This window comes from Lithobates pipiens, unplaced genomic scaffold (assembly GCF_037356315.1).
Source record: "Lithobates pipiens isolate NorthernLeopardFrog02 unplaced genomic scaffold, aLitPip1_a1.2 Scaffold_16, whole genome shotgun sequence".
NCBI classification, from domain to species: Eukaryota; Metazoa; Chordata; class Amphibia; order Anura; family Ranidae; genus Lithobates; species Lithobates pipiens.
Genome location: NW_027507748.1, coordinates 165,634,523 through 165,659,524, shown reverse-complemented (window position 1 = coordinate 165,659,524; position 25,002 = coordinate 165,634,523). Strand labels below are relative to the sequence as shown.

The window sequence follows — 25,002 nt, the reverse complement described above, 5'->3', positions numbered from 1 at the left end:
AAAGAAATGTATATCCTTAGAATTTACATTACATCATATGAAAATTTAAAATAATTACAGCAAAGGATCCATTTTTTGTGTAACATAACATGATTTCATGCTGAAAATGTTTATTTGTATTTACACTAAACAGAATCTTTATGTAACCCTCAAATGAATAAGTCTTGACGGATTTATTCTTTATATAGTATACTTGTGCATCTTCCTTATGGTTGTATGTATACTTTTCACTTGACATTGTACTGCCAATGATGAATTTTTCCACTATATAAATAAAGTGTGATTAAAGTGGAACTAAAATAAATAAAATAATAACACATTTCCCCGCTGGCCCCAATCGTCAAACCCCTAAGCTGAACGCACCATTTATTCGATTTCAGCCTGGCCAAAGCTGAGTAGTGTGTTTCAAAAGCTCAGAGCTTGTGGATTATGTCACTTAAATAAATTTGCCAGTAAAAGAAGTACCTGTAAATGAAATAATAAATACTTACCTCTTTCGCTACCCATGGCGCCAAACACTGCTCTGTTAAAGAGAAATTTTCCACTGAAATTTCTCCTGAAGGTTAGTACATGTTACTAAATTATAGCCGATTGGTAAAAAGAAGAAAATCTTTTAGAAAATACTTAGTAGACTGACAATCAAATGTAACATGTACTTGGAAGGGCTGGGAATTGTTGTTTCACTTACTGTATAACAGACAAATTGGTTTATTTATTAAAGATAAAGTGATAGGCGATGTGTATTAAATAATTGAATATCATTTCTAAATAAAGTAAATTAAAATCTCATTGGTTAAATGGGTTGAACTTGAAACAAAGTAGTGGACTAGTAGACAAGTTCACAGAGCTGTGAGGCCTATATATGCCTCTATACTTCTCCTAGAATCATGCTGCTACTCAAAAATAGCCCTTAATAATAAGCAGGACGAAATGGAGACTCATGTGCTCGGATAATCCCAGTACTCAGGCATTCAAACGTCCAATATAAAAATAAAAAAATTCCGGCACTGTGATGTCTTAACAATAAAACATATACGACTGTATTAGATCCATCCATTAAAAGGAATCAATACCTGTAAATATTTACGCATTTCAGCCTCGTACATAGGCCTTAGTCATAATACATACAGTGGTATTTAACCCCAAATGGGGTTGAGTTAATAAAAGAAGAGAGTACAAAATTTGATGCAGCTCTGCATAGCATAGCTTCCCGATTTTTTGTCAAAGTTTAATAGAGCAAGCTGAAGTTAGAAGCTGATTGGCTACCATGCACAGCTGCATCAGATTTAGCACTCTCCAGTTTTAGTAAATCAACCGCAATGTTCTACATTGCATCTTTCCAATTCTTAGATGTGGTGGCTGTATTGCCGCGTACACATGAGTGAAATGTCCGACAGAAACGGGAGCTTTTCATCGTATATTCCGATCGTGTGTATGCCGCATCTGACTTTTTACGTTGAAAATCCTGATTGGCCTAGAAATGGAACATGTTGTAAATATTTCCAATTCCTATCGGGAAAACTGCTCGTCTGTACGCTGTTCTGACTGACCAAAAACTACGCATGCTCTGAAGCAAGTACGAGACGGAAGCTATTTTTTACTGGCTATTGAACTTCCTTTTTCTAGTCCCGTCGTGCGTGCTGTACGTCACCACGTTCTTGACGATCAGACTTTGGTGTGATTGTGTGTACACAAGACAGTTTCAGCGGAACTCCATAGAAAAAAACCTTCAGAGTTTATTCCGACTGGAAAACCGGTCGTGTGTACATGGCATTTGAGTTTTCTTTTTTTAATCTTTTTTCTTTATTTTCAGCTCCTGGTAAGTCTATTATTTTTCATCCTCATTTTAACAGACCCAGAAAAAGTTGCAGTTAGACCCCTTTCACATCACACCGCCCATAGCGTCGGCGGTAAAACGGCACTATTTTTAGCGGCGTTTTACCGCCGGATTTGTGCCGTATTTCAGACGCTAGCGGGGCGCTTTTACGCCCCGCTAGCGGCCGAGAAAGGGTTAAAACCGCTAGCAATACGCCGATATAGTGTCGTTTTGACGGCGGTATTACAGCGCTGCCCCATTGATTTCAATGGGGAGCAGCGGTGAAGGAGCGGTGTGTTCCAAAGAAGCTGCTGGCAGGACTTTTCGCTGACGTCCTGCCAGCGCACCACTACAGTGTGAAAGCCCTCGGGCTTTCACACTACAAACAATGGTGCAGCTTTTTTAGGGCGGATTGCAGGCGCTATTTCTAACACTATAGCGCCTGCAAAACGCCCTGGTGTGAAAGGGATCTTAGAGGATTGATTCAAATCACACTGACAGGTATGCTTATAATGGTTGGCTTTTATTCATTTATGTAAAACCTTTATGCCAAAAAGAAAAAATGTGTTTGCTGTATTGGCTGAAAAAGTGTTAGCTGGAATTCAACTTTCATTTGTAATGCCACGTACACACGACCGGACTTTCGGGCAGAAAAGGTCAGACGGAATCATTCCGTCAGATATTACAATCGTGTGTGGGCTTCATCTGACTTTTTTCTTCAAAAATTCCAGTGGACCTAGAAATAGAACATGTTTCAAATCTGTCCAACGGAATCAATTTCTATTGGGAAAACCTTTCGTCTGTATGCTGGTCCGACGGACCAAATACGACGCAAGGGCAGCTATTGGCTACTGGCTATTGAACGTCCTTTTCTATACCCGTCATACGTCATCACATTCAAAATTAACAGACTTTTGTCCATTCGTGTGTGGGCAAGTCCATTCAGTCGGAAGTCCGTCGTAACTCTGTCGGAACGCCATCGGAACTCGGGAAGACTGACGGACCTTTTTTGACGGAAAGTCCGGTCGTATCTACACGGCATTAGATGTACTAGCAGATTTAGATGTAGTTGACTAACAAAGCTGACAATGCTGCTGTCCAAAGGCGATCCTGTTACACCTTCTTCCAGACACCCTACGACAGGAAGGGGTTGATTTACTAAAACTGGAGCATGCAGAATCAGCTGTGCATGGTAGCCAACCAGCTTCTAACTTCAGCTTGTTCAATTACGCTTTGACAATAAAAAAAAAACGGAAGCTGATTGGTTTCTATGCAGAGTTGCACCAGATTTTGTACTCTCCAGCTTTAGTAAACCACCCCCACAGTGTGTTACTGGCTGGATCACCAGGTAAAAATAAAATAAGCCTTAAAAAAAAAGAAAGCCACTACATTTAAGGACTGGTAAGCAACAATATATAACTTTTTTGTTTTCACATTTAATACCACTTTAATGGGCTTTTGCACTCCTTATAGTGGTTTATTGCTTCCAAGTACTGTATGTCTCTTCTACATTAAAAGTTACATACCTGCCTTTCCACCCCTGTACACTGAGCTGTGCACAAGCAGCTCATTGTACAATTCTGGCAATGCCAAGATGAATGAACTTCCTCACATTCACTGGAGTGAAATCATCCCAGCCAATGAAAGGGTCTGGTGATCAGTACACGAAGATGTCGGTTGCTGGCTGGTAGCTCCAGGGCACCACATCGCTGAATTGAAGGTAAGTATAGCTCTGCTTTAACAAGGCCTAAGTCAGACCTTACACTTCCTTATTTCACATTACACTCACTTGGGTTTTTAACACAGGGAAGTGAGATATGTATGCTAGAGTGTTTAGCACATATGCAACATAGATGGCATGAATATCAGGGAAAGGAAGTTTGCTGGAATGCAGTATTTATTGGTGACATGGATACTTGGGAGTAACCTGAGTGAGCGGGAGTGCAGATTTCATTGGTGACATGAATACCATGGGTGCAGGGGGGTGAATTGTTTAAGATGGAGTGCAAACCTCACAGGGAAGTATGGGTTCTGAGGTTCTGAGCTCTGTATAGTACAGATGCCACTGGTGAGGTGGATGCTGGAAACTGAGCTGAATTTGTATTGAAGTGCAGTCCTCACTCATGGCATGGATACTGAAGTGTGAGCTGTGGAAAAGATCTCATTGAAAGCAATGATATTGGTCCGTGAGCTAGGTTTACTGGGCTGCAGTTTTCACTGCTGACATATACATGGACAGCATGGCATGATCTCTACATACTGTGTGAGAAGGAAATCAATAAATATACTTCACCTTATGTTATTGTACTGCTTCCATATTGTCCACGTATATTTTTCTCCTGGAAATGAGTGACTTTTCTAAGTGTAAGTACAGTACTATAGATACTTTGTTGCTGATTTATATGTTCTTTGCCTTTTTTTTGTGATATCCTATTCGGATTACTGCTCTCCTTTCAACATATTTAATTCTTAATGTTCATTAACTGGATATGTTTTCTGTTTTCTGATACTGTGAATGTTGATATCCCATATATAACCGATTGTAAAAAATTAACTATTTTATTAAATAAAAAATAAAAAATATTTATAAGAAATATGGAGTCTGTAGAGCCTCGTGAATTGTATCAAATAATAGAGGACCAATACATTTGTTTTACTAGATTATCTATATCCTTACATACTAGATACAGCCTAAATGTAAACATATTCAGAATAGGGTGAACACATGTCATCATACATGACAGATCAAACACATCTCCATAGTTCACTAGTATAGTAAAAGTTACAAAATATTCAAATCATTTATTTGTGTATCAATTATTTGTTACCTGTCTGCTTGTGAAGTTCCTAAAATGGCAGTTGTACAATTTTGCCGGCCATATTGGCCGAATGTCCGACTTGGTGTTGTGCCAAGTCGTTTTTGTGTTGTATGAAAAAAATTTACTAAAATGGCACCATCTTAGGACAGAATAAATCAGCGCTAAGTACTATTAGTCAGATGACTAAAGTTTTTGAATTCCTAACAGTGCAATAAAACAGGAAATGGCTGCCTTCATAAAACACATTAACTTTTTTTTTTTTATCTAACTACTAACTAGACAGACCATTTATGAGAGCTGACTTCTGGCAAAAAACGTCTTTTATGTGACCACCTTTAAGGTAAATGCTTTATCTGAGTCACACAAATTCCAAATTGAAAAGGTATCTATACAGTATTTGATACAGCATATGAAGTCTACCTTAAACACCATAACAATTACACCCTATAACAATTTGCAGAGCTATGCATACCTCATCTGTGCAACCTTCTCATTCTAGTTTCAACTTGGTATCAAGTGCTTGATTACCTTGACTTCCCAACCCATCAATTTGCCTGTCCAGTAAAATGAGTACCAGTTCAAGGAAACAATTACTCTGGCCACTCGGAATTCACGTCTAATTAACCGAATGTCTCAGAAGCAGCAACAACAATGATACTCGTGTCGTGGTAGAAGCTCTAATTGACTTTCGTGTGGGCTGTTGGTGGAATATACTTCTCAATTGGCATCCATTGCTTGATTATCGGTACTAGCGATATCTTGCTCTGGAGGAGGTGATATCCTTTGAGTAGAGGATTGCTGAGTTTGCCATCAGATGTTACTTATTGCCTATATGTCTTTACCTTAGGGTAAGAGTCAGTGTGATCAGTTGTTGGTGACAGTTTCCATCTATCACTGTTACACAGCATAAAAACGCATAAGAACGCCACTTTGAATATTTATGAACTGTTCATTTATCATGGACTTTATTTAGTTCATAGCTGCACCATCACTACATATCACTGTTTATTGTCTCCAACAATACTGTGCTAGCTGATATAGCCTATATGTTAGCATTCTTGTAATAACCCAAGCGCAATAGATTTGAATATCATAATGTATTACTGTTGCACCTCTTTTTGACTAAGTGCATCATCCATACAGACCGGAGAAACTGAAAATGTTCTACAGAAATTATATTTAAGCTTACATCAGTGCTCAAACTATATCTTACCTTTTAACAAGAGTTTAAGTTTACCCCATTAGCCCTCTGAGCCTATGCATAACTCAAGGGAATGTGCATAATAAAAAAACATAAATGAAAGAAAACTTACCGCAATGGAGAGTTAGATCTTGCTGTACGACATCTGGAATGTAGATCCAGTATCCAGTGACCCATTTTATAACATCCCCGTCAATGCACTTTTGAAAATAACCAATGTCATTTTTTCCCCACATCCTAAACATGTACAGTTCCCCTACCAATCCTACAGATATCGTAGAATTTGTTTCATCAAGGTCTGAACAGCCAAGAACCACATTGCCACCTCCTTGTAGCTCGGTGTAGTTTTCCAGTGTGCGTTTATCTTCAAGAGTACCGTCAATATAGAAATCCATGTTTTGAGTTTGGGCACTCCAGGTAATACACATTTCATACCATGTAAGCAAGTTTAGGCTTTTATAGACATTGATTGCAGTTCCAAACATCCAGATTTTTATACTGCTGCTGTCACCGAGTAAACCAATTTCATATACATTGCTTGGAGAGGATTTCAGCTTATAGGTGAAAGCAGTCCAGGGATCAGAAGAGTCTAGTTTTATATAGGTGCATAGAGTAAACTCTGTTAAGTTGAGGACAGGGGAGATCCGAGTCATGACTTTTGTACATGGTTTGTTGAAGACTGCTTTGAATTCTCCAAAATTTGCTGCCTGAGCTACAAAAAAAAAAAAAAAAAAATGGATTTAAGTAATAAATAACACAGTATATGTATTAGTCATTTCACCATCGTAGTAGTCCACTAGAGATAAAATGTAAGCATGGTCTATTTAAGTCAGATGGGTCAACTATTATCTTGCTATGAACTCCAACACAGTACACCATGCACCCCTAGCAAGTTGTTCCTGTGCAAAATAGCTATCAATCATGCTGGTTCAATTTGAATTATTGCTGCTATCCCCAATATTGGATGGAGCAGGGGGTGCCTAGCCACACATTCCTGCCTGTCTCTAAAAGCATAAACGTGCATACTTGGGGAAACCCAATCCATGCATTTATGTTCTTGTATGAAATACAGTATCTCTAAATCTAAATAAATTATTAAAATATTATATCTTTGCAGTCCTTAGATTTGGTGGCTGCATCAGTTTTCTTTTTCAGATGTATTCCCTTTTTCACCTAGTGATCCTGTTAGTAACTGTCCTAGGGTGACAATGCTCACTGACTGTACTTATCCGCACTATCACTTTAGGAATTGTTTTAGAACTAGAGATGTAAAATTGAGATAAATAAAGATAAGAAAAAATAAATGTATTTGTCAGGCAAATTCACCCACTTACCTGTCAATTATGGCCAGAGAGGACAGAAACTATCATCTACTTTATCCCTACCTACAATAGGAGGTACAAGATGTAGCCCACAAGCAAACTAAACTGGAGCCTTTCCCCTGCGGTGCTCCCTAATGACAGAAATGCATATTTCTCTTGTTTGAGAACTGCATTGAGAAGTACAGTGTTACATGAACTGTATTCCAGGATTTTCTTGTTTTCAACAGAGAGAACTTTCAATATTTAAGACTTTACATAAAGTCTGAGAAATTTTTCATTAAGGACTTTATGTTATATAGTTTGAATATAATGCCATATATATAATACATGTAAAAAAGCATATCCCACACTTTATTCTTTACCCAATTTTTTCGAAAAATAAAAATAAAAATTAAAAAGAGCTTTGAAAAAAAGGCAACAAAATCAGGTTTTTTTTTATCCCAGACTTTTTTCAGTTTTTTTCCCCCCAGACCTTCCATCTCTATTTAGGACTACAAAACACCTAAAACACCTCCTACCTTGCTCTATAACATAGGAGAAATGTGTTCAGTAGTCCACAGAGAAAGACAAAGTTGGGAACTGTATTGAATCAGAGTATACAGGAAATTATAAGCTTACAAAATTCCTGGCAGGATTTGTTTCCACTTAATTAACAGATACAACAAACACTGTCAATGCTATATTTTCCAAACTAAAAGGGTAAAAATAAGAAACGTTGATTGTTAACATTTACATACACTTTAAAAGAAACCTGTTATGACAGAAATTAGGAAGCTTCCATTGCTGGGGCCATCGTAGGGTCAGAGGTTAACTGAAGTTTGACAATTGCTGGTTTGTCAACCTTCTGAGCTTCCTCACCACTTCAATGTGCTGTAGGTAAGGTTAGGCAGCTGTCGGGAAGCAAGTGTCAAACCTCAGGTGATATCTGATATTTCAACTAATGTGCCGGATTCAGACAAAGTAAGTAACGCTAAATAAAGGGAAACTGTAAATGCTTCATGGATAAGCGTGCACAGTTATAATAACTCAAGAATAAACATTCAAATTCCTATATAAGCCCAATCATAACAATAGTTTGCTGTAAGATAGGGACATTATCATATCCTTAGAATTAATGAGAGTCAATGAGTAATAGTAATATTCACTTATACAGTATAATTTTTTTAAATCATATACATTTGTTTTTTTTACATCAGCATTTATCGATTTACATACTTAGAACAAAATGACTTTAAAATATCTATGTTTATGGAGAATGGTTTAAAAGAAACATTTCAACGGACATCTGTTACTCAAAAAATAGATAAGGTCCCTCTATTCTCCTGCAACTTTGCTTCTTGTAAAGCTCTTACAAAAGATCAAGTTAGCAAAGCCTTGATGTGTTTCCTGTGTTAGCACTTAAAGCTGAACTATGGGTATGATCTTTATTGCATACTAACATTGGTCCAGCTTGAAACAACGTAAGTATGTGTGTGTATCTCATACCTAAAGCCTAGTACACATCACTGAAAGCTCTGGTTGTAGCCGCTGTACTAACAATCCGATATTAGTACAGTGATCTCCCCTGCTGTTCTATTGTGTTCTGACAGGGGAAGCCCCACCAGAACACTCTGGTGAGCGCTCTCAGTCAGTCATTCGCTGAGGATGCTGATCAGGAGCCAGTCAGCTGCTTTTGTCGGACTAGCTGCTATACACACGGGCTGAATGTCAGACAGTTTTTATTGAATCGACCAATGTCGCCCGACATTCGGCCAGTGTGTACCAGGCTTAAGGGGCTGCTGGGGAAGCTGTCAAATACTGTAGTAGCTGGTGCTACTGCTAGTAAGAACCTCAATCTTCTGGGTCCCTTCAAAGAATTCCTTGTATTTTTTCAATGAATGCAAGACGTTCTCTGATTGGACAAGGGGGAGAGAAAGACTGATGAGGTCATGATCTCCCCCTCGTCCAAACAGGTGCCTGTTCAGTTTGGGCTCCTCCGGGTGGCATGCAGTGGCTCCTGTGTCCTTTCCTCCTCTTCTGCATCATGGTGGCTTCAGCCGTGCATCTCCTCCCTACTCCTAGGCATCCAATAGTCCAATAGGATCGTCTGTCCTTTCAGCCAATTGGGTGATGGGTCTCCCTGATTGGCCGGGAGGAGGATCAGTGTGGCCAAAACTGGGTGGGCTCGGAGCGCAGTGCTCTGCTCCCCAAGCCCATCCTTTTTTAAAGTCTATTTGAGCCTCTGGCTCTAATCACGTGCTTAACCCCCCCTCATTAAAATCCATAGTCCCGCGCCCTGCATGTAGATTTAGGGGGGCGGATACATGGGTGGAGGGTGGCGCCTGTGGGCCCCTAATGAATGGGCCACCACTGCTCGGATCCCTCCCATTATTCCTTTTTCATCCAGGCTGTAGGTATACTTCAATGGGCCTACAGGTATGGTGCTTAAATTAAACTCAGAAATTTAGCTACAAATCGTTTTTTGTTTTTAAAAGCAATGGGGTCCCTTGTGTTGTGCATTAGTACAACGTGAATGTAGACTTTAATCATAAGGAACAAGGCTTTTGCTGTTATTAGTTGGAAACCAGTTATTTTGTTTCTTGAGAAACCTTTATTATCTTTGAACTTTTGTTGAATTTCGTGAAAAACCTGCTTGTTCATGGCCAACCTAATTGTGGCTAAAGAAAAGAAAGTATCTTTACTGTAGCTTTAGACTTGATTGCTCTTGCATCTGCTGGTTTACGATGCATGAATAGCTGTAAGTGATGACTTCATCTTACAAACTTCTCCTGAAAAATCAGTTGGTCATCTTTGAGAATTTTGTATGTTCACTACCTTTTAAAACAAAGTTAACATAAGCACATGAATTAATGTCGCTCAGGCCGCAATCATGCACTGCGGGGGAAAGGAGAGGAGGTGTGTAGTTTTTCCTTATACCGCAGAAACGTCAGCGTCCCAGGAGGCTGAAGCAGTGTGAAGAAGCAGCTTTTAGGAATGTCAGAGTATATTCTTGGATCTCATAACATTTACTATACAGATTTCCCTTTGGCCTAGAACCATTTTCTCTCGGTAGGTAGATAGTAGGAGAGTAGATATTTTGATGCAGAACTAACCACCCCCCTCCTAATATTGGGTATTCATCTGGCAATCAATTAATTTTTTCAAGCAAATTAATTAATTTAGTGAAACTGATGGTCCCGCAGGTTTCATTCCAGCTATCATTGTCTCACCCAAATACCGCGATTAGGTGGAATTAAAAGAGTAGCGCTTTTTTGTTCTTTTATAACTTTTTTTTCTTTAAAGACACTTGATATGGCAGGTTTATACCAAACGTTGTAATTTCTAGCACTAAACATGCTCCCAATGCATTGAGAGCATAACAGAGATTTAGCAGCCTTCTACAGTCAGTTACAAGGTAAGTGGTAAATTGTAGCACATGAACTATTTTTTAATGTTTTGCACATTTATAGAGAGTACATTAAAATTAAGTTGTGGGTTTCTGCTTTTTAAGACTTCTTGTCCCACATGGTTCCTGTAAAATAGCGAATGTTGCATCGACAATATATCTGCCAGCGCCATCTAAGCCACTTCTAAGCCACAATTCTTGACATGCCACAGTCTGCATAATGCTATAAGGAAATATTTTAGTAGAATATCAGGCAGTTAAGGAAACAAAATAGACTAGAATTTGTGGATGTACGTCATATAAACACAAAAAAGGAATACATTTTTCTTGCCTTTAAACCAAACCAGACATCACCATATTAAGGTTAATTCTATCTTCTGTAAACATGTTTCATGTACAGTATACATACTATACTACATGTACACTGAACACCACTGAATCAGTCTACTGGATACAGAGCCCTAAAGAAATGTCTTCATATATCAAAGAATCATTCATTCATGAGAAATAGTCCTGGGTCTGGAATGGAAATTGTAGATTAGTACATTTATTTTAATTTGCCATAGCTGGATCCAAAAGCCACATGGTGATTGAAGGCTGTAATTTTAATGTTTCCTTTATAAATGTGGTGTTTGGCTTTCACCCAAGTGATGACAAATTCCAATTGAACCTGAAAATTATTAGTTTTTTATAATTAGATTCTGATGAATCTGGTGAAGGCAGCAAGTTTTTTACAACGTTCAATGTGTACTTTAACCACTTGCTTACTGGGCACTTACACCCCCCTCCTGCCCAGACCAATTTTCAGCTTTCAGCGCTGTCACACTTTGAATGACAATTGCGCGGTCATACAACACTGTACCCAAATGAAATTTATCATTTTTTTCCCACAAATAGAGCTTTCTTTGGTGGTATTTGATCACCTCTGCGGTTTTTATTTTTTGTTAAAAAATTGAAAAAGACCACATTTAAAAAAAAATATATATATTTTTTTATATTTTGTTATAAAATTGTGTAAACAGGTAATTTTTCTCCTTCATTAAAGTACGCTGATGGGGCGGCAGTGATGGGCACCGATAGGTGGCAGTGATGGGCACTGATGGGTGGCAGTGATGGGCACTGATTCCATACACTGACAGGCAGCACGGCTAGGTGGCACTGATTAGCACCACTGGTGGGCATTGATAGGTGGCACTTGTGGGCATTGATAGGTGGCACTGGTGGGCACTGGCAGGTGACAATAATAGGTGGCAGGGGGTATTGAATGGCACAGAGGAGGCATCTTTACCTCCTTCCTCTTTGGAACTGATGTCCCTTTAACATAAGCTGGTGATTGGCTTTTTTTTCTGATAGCGTGAGGAGAAAAAAAAACAATCACAAGCTTTTGTTTACATCATGTGATCAGCTGCCATTGGGTGACAGTTGATCACATGGTAAGGGGCCGGGACCGGCCCCTTACTAGGATCAGTGATCAGTGATCAGTGATCAGCCGAGTATCCAGCCACTATCATTTAAACTAGGTGGGCTCGTGTCAGCAGCAGTCTGACCATGAGAGAGCAGGCATGCTGTGGCTAGGCAAAGCATCCTGTAATCCCTAAAGGCCTGTACACACAATCAGAATATCGTACAAAAATACAGCTTTTGAAGTGATCATACGATAACCTGATTTTTAGCACACCGCTTTCATCTGAAATTTTCTGAAGGGACAAGCACAATTTTTTTTTACGTACGATACCAGATCGTGCAGTTTTTGTTTAATCGGTACAGTTTTATCCGAAAATACAATACCAATAAATTACAATACATTACATCACTTCCAAATTTTTATTCTGTCATACGAGAATTTTCATACTTTAGAAACCTCTTCATTTTCAAAATGGAGACTAGCATGCAAAAAGAAAGCGGATGATCATTCGTCTGATAATCGCATTGTGTGTGCTAGGCTTAAGCAGATGGCAGGGTTAAACAGGCAGGGGGAATATATCATCAGCATTCTAACCATTAAGGTACAGGCTTGCTGTGCATGTGTACAATGTCTTGTAGCTCCCAGGAAGATGGCAGCGGTGAACACTGATCATGCAAGGATGCATTAAGAAAACATTAATGGAGGGGACTGGCAGGTTCAACTAGGTGTGTAAAGTCTAAAACTTGTTTTAGACTTACTATGAATATGGGGATAAAGGAAACTGATACCCATTTATATACATTAAGGTGCGAATACACTTTAGGTCTTCAACGTGTATTTATCTTTATTAAGAGTATGTTTTGCAGAGCCAATAAAAGCAAGAATATATTATTCACACAACTTATAAAGCCAAAAAATGTGTTGCTAACCAAAACTAGCAGAGTTACTTTGGGAAACAAATACAAAATGTTTACACAGGAACTTGAAGTCCTTCCTCTAAATCAGTGGTCTCCAAACTGCGTACCTGGGAGCCGGATGTGGCCCTTTGACCCCAAAACACCCTCTCAATGTTGAGGGCATGTGGCCTGGTATGGTTCAGGAGAGGGGGGCGCTCACTCGTCCCTCCCCCTATCCTGACCTCCAGGCTACATGCTCAGATAAGGGTTTGGTATGGATTTTGGGGGGGACCCCCACGTCAATTTTTTTTTAAAATATTGGCGTGGAGTTCTCCTTAAAATCCATACCAGACCCAAAGGGCCGGGTATGGACTGGGGGGGGGGGGGGGCACTACGCTGTTTTTTTCCTTGATTTTTCATCTATATTGCCAGGAGCTGCCGATACATTACTGCTGCAAACAAGTTTAAATTACATTTTTTCCTTTAGAAATGTCATTTTGCTGCGGTACTGTTCTACTCATCGCACAGATGCGCCACTTTACAGGCAGGCTAAGGGGACCCCTCAGTTACGATATTGAAAGGAATCTTTAATTTTTAGTATTTCACATTAGCATTATTATTAACATCATTGCTCCTGAAAAGAAGGTCGTTTTAAAAACGTTTTTTTTTTCCCCTGGGGCAGTACCCAGGTCCTCGTACACTTTTTATAGCAATAACTTGGATATAAGCATTTAAAATTATCACTTTTGATTTTTCTTGTTCGTGTCCCATAGACTTAAATAGGGATTACATATTCGCTAGAACCTTTTGCCTGTTCACGTGTTCTGGTGCAAACAAAACTGGATAGTGTTCGGCTCATCCATAGTTGAGAAAGGTTGGTTGGTACTTGGAGTGAAAACATTGTTTAGGTTACAGGTAATGTATAGTGTATTCTTAGCAAGCACATTTTTAGTTATTACAATTATTCACACTTTTGCATATTTCTTTCATTATTTTGTATTGTTTTTTTTTTTTTTAAACTATGTCATGTTGCCATTTCTTTCTTTAAAGCTCACCCTCCTAAACCCACTTATACTTACAATCCATGCCACAAAATACCTGGTGCTTCCAGGTTTGATGGGGCATGTAACACCCTTCCATGACTAAGCAGCTAATCACTGTTCCCAATATCCATAATTGTTCATAAAGTGGAACTAAAGCTGCAAATACCTCCCCACCAATGATCCAACATCTGCGAGGTTCCACGCCATCTTTTCTACGCGTTCCTACTGGTGTGGGTTGTGGGGTTTTTGGTCGTTTTGATTAGCCACTGCAGGAATTCATTCATTCCAGCACATAGGCACAGTGCCAAAAATGTACACAAGCTGTAAATGAGCAGCTCCGTGTGAATTGTAAAGAATAATGGGAACGGACAGGTAAGTTTTCTTTATCACAAAAGAGACAAAGCTTGTTAGGTTTTACCTTTAGCTTCATTTTAACATAAAGTAAGGTAAATCAAGGACGAGAAGCAGGAGAGCTTTCAACATAGTCAGCACACTGCTAGTGCCCGATAATTGGTATAAAAGTTATACATGTTGTAGCAATAATTACCACAATAATCATAATGATATTTTATAATAAGGTAAAATCACTACCCTTGATCCAAATTACTCCATAACCCTAATACAAACTTTGTTAAACTTTAGCTTCTTTATACATTTTTGTAAAACTACAAACCACAGCTGTCCTTTAAAGCAGAGTATAGACGCTGGGATTTTTGACTGCATTAGGCATACAGGGTTAATTTTAATCTATAGCAGAAGTTCATAGGGCAATAAACTTACACTGTAAGACAGATAAAGCAACTGCACAGAGGGGAATCTGTGAAAAGTCAATCCTGAGGTCTGACACCTCTATACTAGAAACTTCACACTTTAGTTTTTCCTAACAGCCTCTCTAATAGGGCCTCCTTCTACCCCAGGTACATAGCTGCCCAGTGGGTTGCTATGACTATTGTTACACCACAGGTACAATGTCAATGCTATTTAAATTATGTATGTAGTACATCGCTTCTCTGTCTTTTAGCTTAGATCAAGTGTAGTATCTGTTTCTATTCCAGGATTGGTGCTCCGCCATTATTCTGGCCTTTCAGCTGGGATAGGGGACTGTATAGTATCCCTGCTGGTGTGATGGGGGTCCTGAAGGATCTCTCTCATGGGAAGGAGCCCGAATGAAGCACCCCCCACATAAGGCGGGGCTCGGCAGTACTTTTCTAGTGTTGAGGATTCAGAGAGGACCAGTGCCTCCTGATTTGAACTGTGCTACCTGGTCTGGCTGAGGGTCGGTAAGGCAGAGAGCCAGTGATGTTAAGCTGTTAAGCACCCTGGGCAGCCTTTAGACATTTTATACAGCTATAGGCCTGAACCCACCCCCCGACTGAGCACCAACATTTCCATCATAAGTGCTTTCAAGATTTAACAGTAGGGAATCATATTTTGGATACAAAATATGAAGCCTGCCACCATAACAATGTAGACTCTTTTGAGCGGGACCCTACACTAACACTAACCGCACTACCTTTTCAATGCACCCAATCTAGCCTTCCCTAGCAGATCTAAGAAAACAAAAACAACTCCAAAACAACAAATATATTTAGCAGAGAGACAGTCCAATCCAGCAAAGAAACATCCCCATATATAAAAACAGACATTCCTATATATTCAGCAAAGAGACATCCCAATATATTCAGCAAACAGACAGCCCAATGCAGCAAAGAGACATCCCTATATATTCAGCAAAGAGACAACCCAATCCAGCACCTGTACACACTCAGGCCCACGCACACCTGTACGCACTCTGCCCCCTCCTCACAGCTGTACGCACTCAGCCCCTCTCACATCTGTATATATGTCAGCCCCCATAAACACACACATCTGTAAACACGCAAACAACTTTGGTCCCCCTGTACACAAACAACTCTCTCCCTTTACTTATACACACAGCCCCCACTTGTAAAGTTGGTCTTCCTAGCCCCAGCTCTTGTTTTCACATGCTGTGCACTCTGCCCCTCCTCACACCTGTACGTACTCACCCCCCACACCTGTACACACTCTGCCTCACCTCACACCTGTGTGCACTCACCCCCTCTCACACTTGTACACACCCAGCTCGCCCTCACACCTATTCACACTTACCCCAACATCTGTACAAACTCAGCCTATCTTCACATCTGTACATACTCTGCCCCCTCCTCAAACCTGTATACATCCAGCCCCCCTCACACCTATAAAAACTCAGCCCCCCACACCTGTACAAACTCAGCCCCTCTCACATCTGTATATATGTCAGCCCCCACAAACACACACAGCTCTGGTCCCCCTGTACACAAACAGCCCCCTTTCTTTACTCATACACACAACGCCCACTTGTAAAGGTGGTCTTCCTAGTCCCAGCTCTTGTTTACACATGTTGCTGAGAAACAGAGTGGAGCTGAATCCAGGTACAGTCCAGAATACAGTAGAGTCAGCACACAAGGCGTGCACCTGCAAGAAGTAGCCAGAGGTGGCAGTAATGAGCCTGATGGGGGCTCAATGACACAAAGCAGCAGCAAGTGCTGACTCTTCTGTAGCGCAAATAATATAGAAAGCCAGCGCAGCCACAAAGCACCTCTGCACCAGCCCCTACCCTCTCCCAGCCTTGCCAGCAAGCGGGCCCCTTGAGATGCCCGGGCCCCCTACAAGTATATGGGCTGCCCCCCCCCCCTGATGGCAGCACTGTAAGCACCCCCTGGGAGTAACATCCCTGGGGTACTCTGTCTATCACTAAGGGTTTTGGGTCCTCATTGTGAGAAAAGGCACTTTGGCCATACCTTTTGGCCATGACCAGGGCAATTTTTGTTACCAGGCTTCACTTTGATACTTATATGTTTTACTCACTGTCTGTCACTGTGCCTTTTTTGTGTCACCTTTTCACTCAAGTATTGTAAGATGTGGGCCCTGAAGCCTAGGGGGAGGATGTGTGACTATTAGGTTTCTTCCTCTCCAGCTTTGGGGGGGGGGGGGGGGCTGCTCCTCTGCCTAGTGCGGTAGTGAATGATTTGACACACTCTAGTGAACTTTTGTGTGTGTGTGTGTTCCCATGCAATTTTTTTTTGTCATTAAATAATTTTTTATTGAAATTTCCATACAAATAACAGAAAAATTAAAGGCAGCTGGTTCTGATATATAACAATCAGGTATAGCAGTAAAACATTTACCGTATTTATCGGTGTATAACACGCACTTTTTTCCCCTTAGAATCAGGGGAAAATCGGGGGTGCGTGTTATACGTCGATCCTCCACCGATTTTCAGCTTCTCTGCGACTTTTCTGCCGTTTGGCTTTCGCCTATTTTCGGCTATTTTTGGTCGCACTCGAAAACCGAAAATAGCCTAAAAAAGCCCAAAGCTGCCGAGAACGGCCGAGAGCTACCGAGCACTGCAGAGATACACAGGACATGCGCTCTGTATCTCGGCGGTGCCATTTTTAAATGGCAAGCCTGCAAAAGACACTGACAAGGCTGCAAATGACTGACAAGGCTGCAATGCAAGGCTGCAAATGACACTGACAAGGCTGCATTAATGGGCATTTAAATTTTTCCTTAAACTTCCCTCCTAAAAGTTTTTTTATTTAAAATTCCCTCCTAAACTTGGGGTGCGTGTTATACGCCGGCGCGTGTTATACGTGATAAATACGGTACATACTAATCGCAATCAAAGTAATGGACGATAGTCATACAAATGATCAAATAAAGCATCAATAAACAGTATAGTAACATCCCTGTTTACCCCATTGGGTAAACAGGCGCTAACTAATATGACAACATTTTCCCGTGCAATTTTGGTTCACTTTGATGTATTGTTTTTGTGCACCAAACTGCAGACTCAAAAAAAGTATTAGTATAACAGATGACATTTTGAGTGAAATAGAATGTCAAAGTTATATGTAAAGCTCATACATTCATTGGTTATGTGCTCATTTCTTTCCTGAGGGATTCCTAGAAAATAGGGTTTGGAATGTATGTATTGTCCCACCCCATAATAACTAACATTTACACTAAATACAACCGCATTCCAATGCTTCTCAAACATTCAGAAAGGATACATTCTGAACAAAGCATTGTTCGCATGTGACGCATTTTCGATGTGGCAAAAACTTGTGTTTCTGCTTAACAGTAACCAAAGCGGTACACACCTGTGCATTGTCTGAGAATAATGTACTCAGTATATTTAGTAACCGTCCAGATGAGTATGATGATGAGACAGTTCAATACTTAAATTTACTAGCAACATTTATTTGTTCTGTACTGCATTGTATCACAGGATATCATGCTTCTATTTATTAGTATATCCATTCTATCTTTTCCCTGAAGCTCTTGCCGAATAGAAATAATCTCCGTCTGCAAATATTACCTAACAGACTGGCCAAGGTTCAACAAGATATTGATTAAGCACATTACTGCACCTTAGCACTTCTCAACTCTCCTCAAAGCAGATTGCACTACATTCTTTAGTAGGGTGTATACAGAATACTGTTGACGAATAAAACGTACATCTGAGCCAGGTATTATTATTTTTAAAGTGCTATTTATTTATTTTTATTTTTTTTGGATAAAGAAAGGAAGAGAATTCAGTCATGTTAAAATTGCCGCCTTTAACCCCATTGTAGTGGTCTCCCTTCATTTCCTGTACCTGTGACCCCAGAACAAAACGTTTAGGGGGATGGGAGTCACCAGCACAGACAGTGATGAAAACCTGACAGAGATCATAACCTTTCCCCACTTTTTTATAATATGTTATTGTTGCTATCTCTGCTCTATTTGGAAAGATCTTTTATCACTGACTGTCCCTGGGACACTAAAGCCCCGTACGCATGATCAGATTTTCCAACAGGAATTGTGTGATGACAGGCTTTTGGCGGAAAATACAACTGTTTGTACTCTCCATCGGACAATTGTTGTTGGATTTTCCACAGACAAATGTTGGATGGCAGGTTTTAAAATTGTCCACGGACAAATGTCTGTTGTCAGATTTTCCGAGCGTGTGTAAACAAGGCCATCGGACAAAAGTCCAAAGTACAAACACGCATGCAAGGAAGAGCCAGAAGAGGTCGGTCTTGTAAACTAGCACTCGTAATGGAGAATTAACATTTGTGACGTGGCAAATTTTGAAATCTCGAAATGCAGCACACATTCTCTTCTTCTTTAATAGGATAATAATGAAGCTGGTTTGCTGGTGATACTGATGGACTTATTGCAAACAAATTTTCAATGATTTTTTTTTCTAGTGATATCAAGAATAATATTATTATGCTGTTTTTTTTTGGGCAAGTTACCACAACACCATTATCCCATAGTTTTTAAGATCAAAGATACAACTATGTTGGTGTCCCTTGTCAATTTTACATGAAGCCAAGTACTATTCTCCACAATTATTTTATTGTGCATTACAAAAAGAAATCAAATAAAATTAGACATGCTATCTTCCAATTGAACTTAATCAAAAAATGCATTCTATGCATCCAAAAATATAGAAAATATACCGAATCAAATCATTATTATTCAACCAAAAAATAAAATAAAAGCCTCATGCATGTGTCCTGCTTCTTAACCACTTTCAGACCGGACCATTTTGCTGGCTTAAGACCAGACCACTTTTTGCGATTCGGCACTGCGTCACTTTAACTGACAATTGCGCAGTCGTGCGACGTGGCTCCCAAACAAAATTTACGTCCTTTTTTTCCCACAAATAGAGCTTTGTTTTGGTGGTATTTGATCACCCCTGCATTTTTTTTGCGTTATAAACAAAAATAGAGCGACAATTTTGAAAAAAACGCATTATGTTTTACTTTTTGTTATAATATATATCCCTCAAAAATATATAAAAAAACATTTTTTTCCTTCAGTTTAGGCCGATACATATTCTTCTACATATTTTTGGTAAAAAAATCGCAATAAGCGATTATTGATTGGTTTGCGCAAAAGTTATAGCGTTTACAAAATAGGGGATAGGTTTATGGCGTTTTTATTAATAATTTTTTTTTACTAGTAATGGCGGCGATCAGCGATTTTTATTGTGACTGCAACATTATGGCGGACACATCGGACATTTTTGGGACCATTGTCATTTATACAGCACTCACTGCTATACAAATGCAGTGATTCCTGTGTAAATGACACTGGCAGTGAAGGGATTAACCAGTGGGTGGCAGTGTAGGGGTTAAGTGTTCCTAGGGGCGTGTTACATGGAGCAGAGATCAGCATCAATTGTTGCTAGGCAGAACGGGGAGATGCTGTTTACAATGGCATCTCCTCGTTCAGCTGCCCTATGAGACGACCGCGGCGATTGAGTCCGCGGGACCCGTGACAGGACTCACGGGGGTCCCGACCGGCAGGGCGGCATTTAAAACTGGACGTCCCTGTATGCCAATATGCCTGCCCATGCCATTCTGCCAACGTACATCGGCGTGCGCAGGTCAGGAAGTGGTTAATATAGGGGGTCAGCAATGCCAAGAGTTGGTGAACGCAGGGGTCTGTCAGATAATTCCAAAAATCATCTGGATTATTCTGCTGGAGCTCCCGCAGCAAAGGCATATGACATAATTGGTCACAATTAAAAAAGCAACACATTTTTGGTGCAAGAAATCCTCTTCCTCCTGTTCCTGGACTGGACATGGGTCAAAGCAAAAACTCCAAGGCCAATAATAAATAACGCGTTATCTCCTCCGATTCCGCAACATGGCTGGTTGATGAACGGCCATTCAGAAACAAACTGAAAAGCAAGAAATGAAAAGCGCAAACTGAAAAGCACTAAATGAAAAGCACGAATTGAAAAGCGCGAATCAACACTCATCAAACTTCTACTAACATGAAATTAGCAGAAGAAGCCCAAAGGGTGGTGATAAAAAGCTGAAAAACCACATAGTACGTCACTGTGTTCGTCCAATTTGTTGGCCGACAATTCCTTGCCGTTTGTATGCAAGACAAAATCCAGGCACATGCCTTCGGACAAAAGTCCAAGGTTTTTGTCTGTGGAAAATCCAAACGTGTGTACGAGGCTTAAGTGTGAGGGTGAATCTTTCCAGTGGGAAAAACACAGCAACAAAAAAAACAGAGGTTCCTCAGTCTATCCAAAGTTAAATGAAGATTGGCTGGGGTTGTACACTGAACTGGACTAGCAGATTCAGCCCAATAGAGCAAATCTTTGGAGTGTGTGATGACCCTTAAAGTAGAACTATAAAGACAAGGCCCTAGGATTGGGACTATATAGGCACTAGTAATAGTCAGGAGAATATATAATTTTTTATACAAAAAGTTTAAAAAAAAAAAAAAATGTACTAAAATATAAAATACAACCATAGAATGGCAAATATAGGGATATATTACCTCAAGTATCTTCTTTTGTAACATATAACTATATTTGCATTTCTATGGTTGTATTGCATTTTTTCAGTACATGTTTTTAAAACTTTCTGTATAATAAATTATATATATATATATATATATATATATATATATATATATATATATATATATATATATATATATATATATATATATATTCCCCAGGGATGATGGCGCCCCACACTTTAGCCAGATCTATTTTCTAATCTTTTGTATAGTGTAAGGGAGGGTGATAGCTCCTATCAGTTTTATTCCCATCTGCAGTTGTGATACATTCCTTTCCTTTCACTTTCTGTCCCACAGACACACCAGGAAGTGAGAGGAAATCACTCTAAAGTAAGGAAATCACTGGTTTTCACCAGAGTCACCAGGACAAGTTTCCCGATTGGAAAATTCCCCTTCTACTACTGTTCTGCTGACAACCCAAAACTTGGAATTTTCCTTTACTTTCATCAAACAGAATAACCCGGAAAAAGGAGAGGGAGAATTTCCCTAATAGTAACATAGACAGCAATTAAAACCTCACAATGCTTCTAATTCTCTATCCAAAAACGAATAAAACATTTTTTTGCCTTTAGTCAGGGCCGCTGATAAGGCGGTACACCCGCACCTCCTTTACCAGGTGCATACCCCATCAGTTGAAAGGGGGGGCCTGGGCACCTGTCAAGCTGGAGGGCTGGCCGTACTGCCTAAATTGCTGACACTGCCCCCCCCCCCTCCTGTGGCATCCCCTGCAGCAGTGCCAGCTTCACTTTCTCTCCCTCCCTCTCGATGTGCTGCAGGGGGATCTATTCAAGTATCTGTGCCTCCACCCCCTGATATCTGGGCCCCCCCGTGTGTCAGACGGCTCCGGCCACATAGACAAACCACTGATTCCCACTGTACAGGAGCCCACAGCACCCATGTAAATGAGACCTATTTACACACAGAGCTTTATTTATTAACTAAATACAATTTTATGTTTTAGCTTTAGCAGGATTTTTTTTTTTGTGTTTGTGTCCACTAATAATACTTTTAGTGTATTTGTAGCCAAAATATAATTTGATATTTTGGGTGGGGGGTCACAAAATACCCAGGGTACTTCTTTGCCTATAGCCACAAATCTACTGTGCCAAATGCTACATCAAACCTTGGACACAAGACTTGGTTATGCTATCTCAGAGATGGTTTCAGACCCATAATCCCTAAAATTCTACAGCTAACATGACTTGGTACCAGACTGAACTGAACTTTTTAAATAAAGCTGTACAAGGAATAATGGCGACATACATAGTGCTGCAACCCACCATTTTTTTCCTAGTTCTGGTGTCAGGTGAAATGAAAACTTAAATGTATGTATGGATTACTTCACTTTTTGCTGTAACAATGCTCAGAGCATTATCATGTCAAATGTATATAGATCACTTTCTTGTGACTGAGCGTTGTATTACTTACCTATTCCTTGGGTTGTCAAAATGTACAATAATATCCATATTGGCTGAATAGGTTTACATTTCACAAGATGATATTTGCTTTTCCCAGTAAATGCATGCAGAAAGCCATGTAGCAACATCCTGAAAGACACAAACAGTTATAAATGAATTAGCCCATTTCAAAATGACCTATGTAACAAATTGATCAATACAACAATACATTTCATGATGCAATCCAGTACAATCAGTGCAGGCCAGGCATTGATTGACTTTATGGTTCCAATGGAAATTTCCTAGCCATTTATCCCCCTTCCCTCCCTATATATGTTAAAGTGTATGTAAAGACAAACTTTTTTTTTTGGTCTTGGATAAAGTGGGGGTAGGTTTAAACCCCTGCCAGGCTTTTTATTTTACTATCTGTGTAACACTGGGGTGATTTCCCATCAGTTTTTGTCCCAGAGACACAATAGGACATTGGAGGAAATCTCCCAAAGTAAGAGGAATTCCCTCCTTAGACAGATGTGTTTCTATTTGACATTTTCCCCCATGACAATTTCTCCTAAATTCTTGTTCTGGGGACAATTCTGAAATTAGGGATATCTTCTCATTTTTTTTCATAATCGTTGACAGAGGTTCCCAGTAAAAATAGAAAGATGAATCTCCCCAATAGACACACAGGCAGTGTTAAAACTTGAAAGAGGGTCAAAAGGTGGCCACATACTGTAAACAGCTTGGATGGAGGAACCTCCCCTGCTAGCCATTGGGATCTGACAGTAGCTGCATCTGATTGGATGCATCCGTTGTTTGGCCAACAGTTTTCCAACCCAGCTCCTTTGATTCTTAGATCAAAGGATGCTTGGTGGGAAGGCACCAACAAGGCCACCCATGACTTGAATTTTGCTCGGTTCTTTAGGAGCCAGACCAAATTTACTCCGTGTGCAGTCAGCTAAACCTTCTTCAGTCTGGCCAAAACTAAAAAATACGTTTTGCTTAGAGATACATTTAAAATTTATTTTGAAAAGAAAGTGTACTGAATGCATATTAAACAATAAGGGAGCATTTATAAATGTTTTTATTCAAGATTCCCATATTTTTCTATTTGGAGTCAATTGAAAAAAAAAGTATGAATCCTTGGTGACAGTTTTATGAATCCTGTGTGAAACCATTTTTAAATCATTTTTACACAGACTCCTAAGTTTTTAACAGTTTACCTAATTCTTAGCAGTTAATACTTAAGAAAAGCTAGATTGTAATGGCTTTTGCCTATGCTATATTTTTGAAGAGAGCTCAGAGACTATATGCATTTTGCACTGCGTGTTCAATATTATAATGAGATGACTCAGGGTTCTTCACATAAGAGGTATTGTTACACATTATAATGAATGAGTCCTTAAGTAAGCCTATCACAAACCTAGATTAATCAAATGAAGAATATGAGATAAAAAAACAAAGCAAAAGGTTACCGTCAATAAAAAAAAAACACGCAAGAAAGTGAATAGTAGACTCAAACGTATTAAGTGCCCTTTCAGTGTATTTTAATTTCTTCCAAGTTTAATTTCTTCCAAGTATTGTACTCATATCATCATATCCCACTGCTCTGGAGCATCACCTCTTGAAATTCTTAATTCTGCTAATTCTTCAATAAAAATGTTTAAATAGAAAAAGTGACCAGTAGATCCAGAGACTTACAAGTGGATAATGTTTGTTGCTATTTCCATTATCCGTTAACAGCACATGCACACGGGCACATTGCACCTTACATGCATATTTTGGGGTCTGGGAACCCCTGGTGTTGTGTACAGCTTCCCATAGACAGGAATAGGTGTAGGTGGATGCAGGTATGTGCCTCTACTTGCGTAAAGTGCCTAAGACATAAGATCCTGAACGAAGATCAGGGGCTCCAGGCCAATGAAATATGCCAGCACGCTTATGCTGCGAGCCCAAAATGTCTAGTATTACCTCACCCCCTCTACCTCCCACTTCCTGATCCTTTCTAGTGAACCTTTAAGGCTTGTTCACACTTGACTAAATCTCTAATGCTTAACATATGCTTTAATAGCATTAGTATGGCCGTTAGACTGATATTTTACAAGCGTTAAAGCTGAGTTCCACCCAAAAATGTACCTTACGCTTTAAGTGTAGGTGACCCCATGACATGCCACATTTGGCATGTCTTTTTTTGGGGGAGGAGCGGGTACCCTGTTTTTATGGGCACCCAGCTCCCACTTACTCCCTGGCGCCACGGTGCTGGAAGGAAGATCACCTCTCCTCCCTTTCTCCCTGCAATCTTATGGGATACGTCACAGGTCCTAGAAGATTGCCCGACCAA

General features: G+C 39.8%; 1 protein-coding gene across 6 annotated transcripts in view; it reads right to left on the bottom strand.

The window, feature by feature from the left end:
* The window catches only part of ADGRG2 (adhesion G protein-coupled receptor G2), a 204,558-nt gene that overhangs the window by 139,520 nt on the left and 40,036 nt on the right, over window positions 1–25,002 (bottom strand). For all 6 annotated transcript variants that reach the window (XM_077480746.1, XM_077480745.1, XM_077480748.1 and 3 more), the window contains exons 2-3: window positions 22,696–22,814; window positions 5,949–6,548 (exon numbers count right to left, since the gene is read on the bottom strand). In XM_077480746.1, coding sequence (XP_077336872.1) covers window positions 5,949–6,548; window positions 22,696–22,814 — 719 coding nt within the window. The remainder of the gene's footprint in view (window positions 1–5,948; window positions 6,549–22,695; window positions 22,815–25,002) is intronic.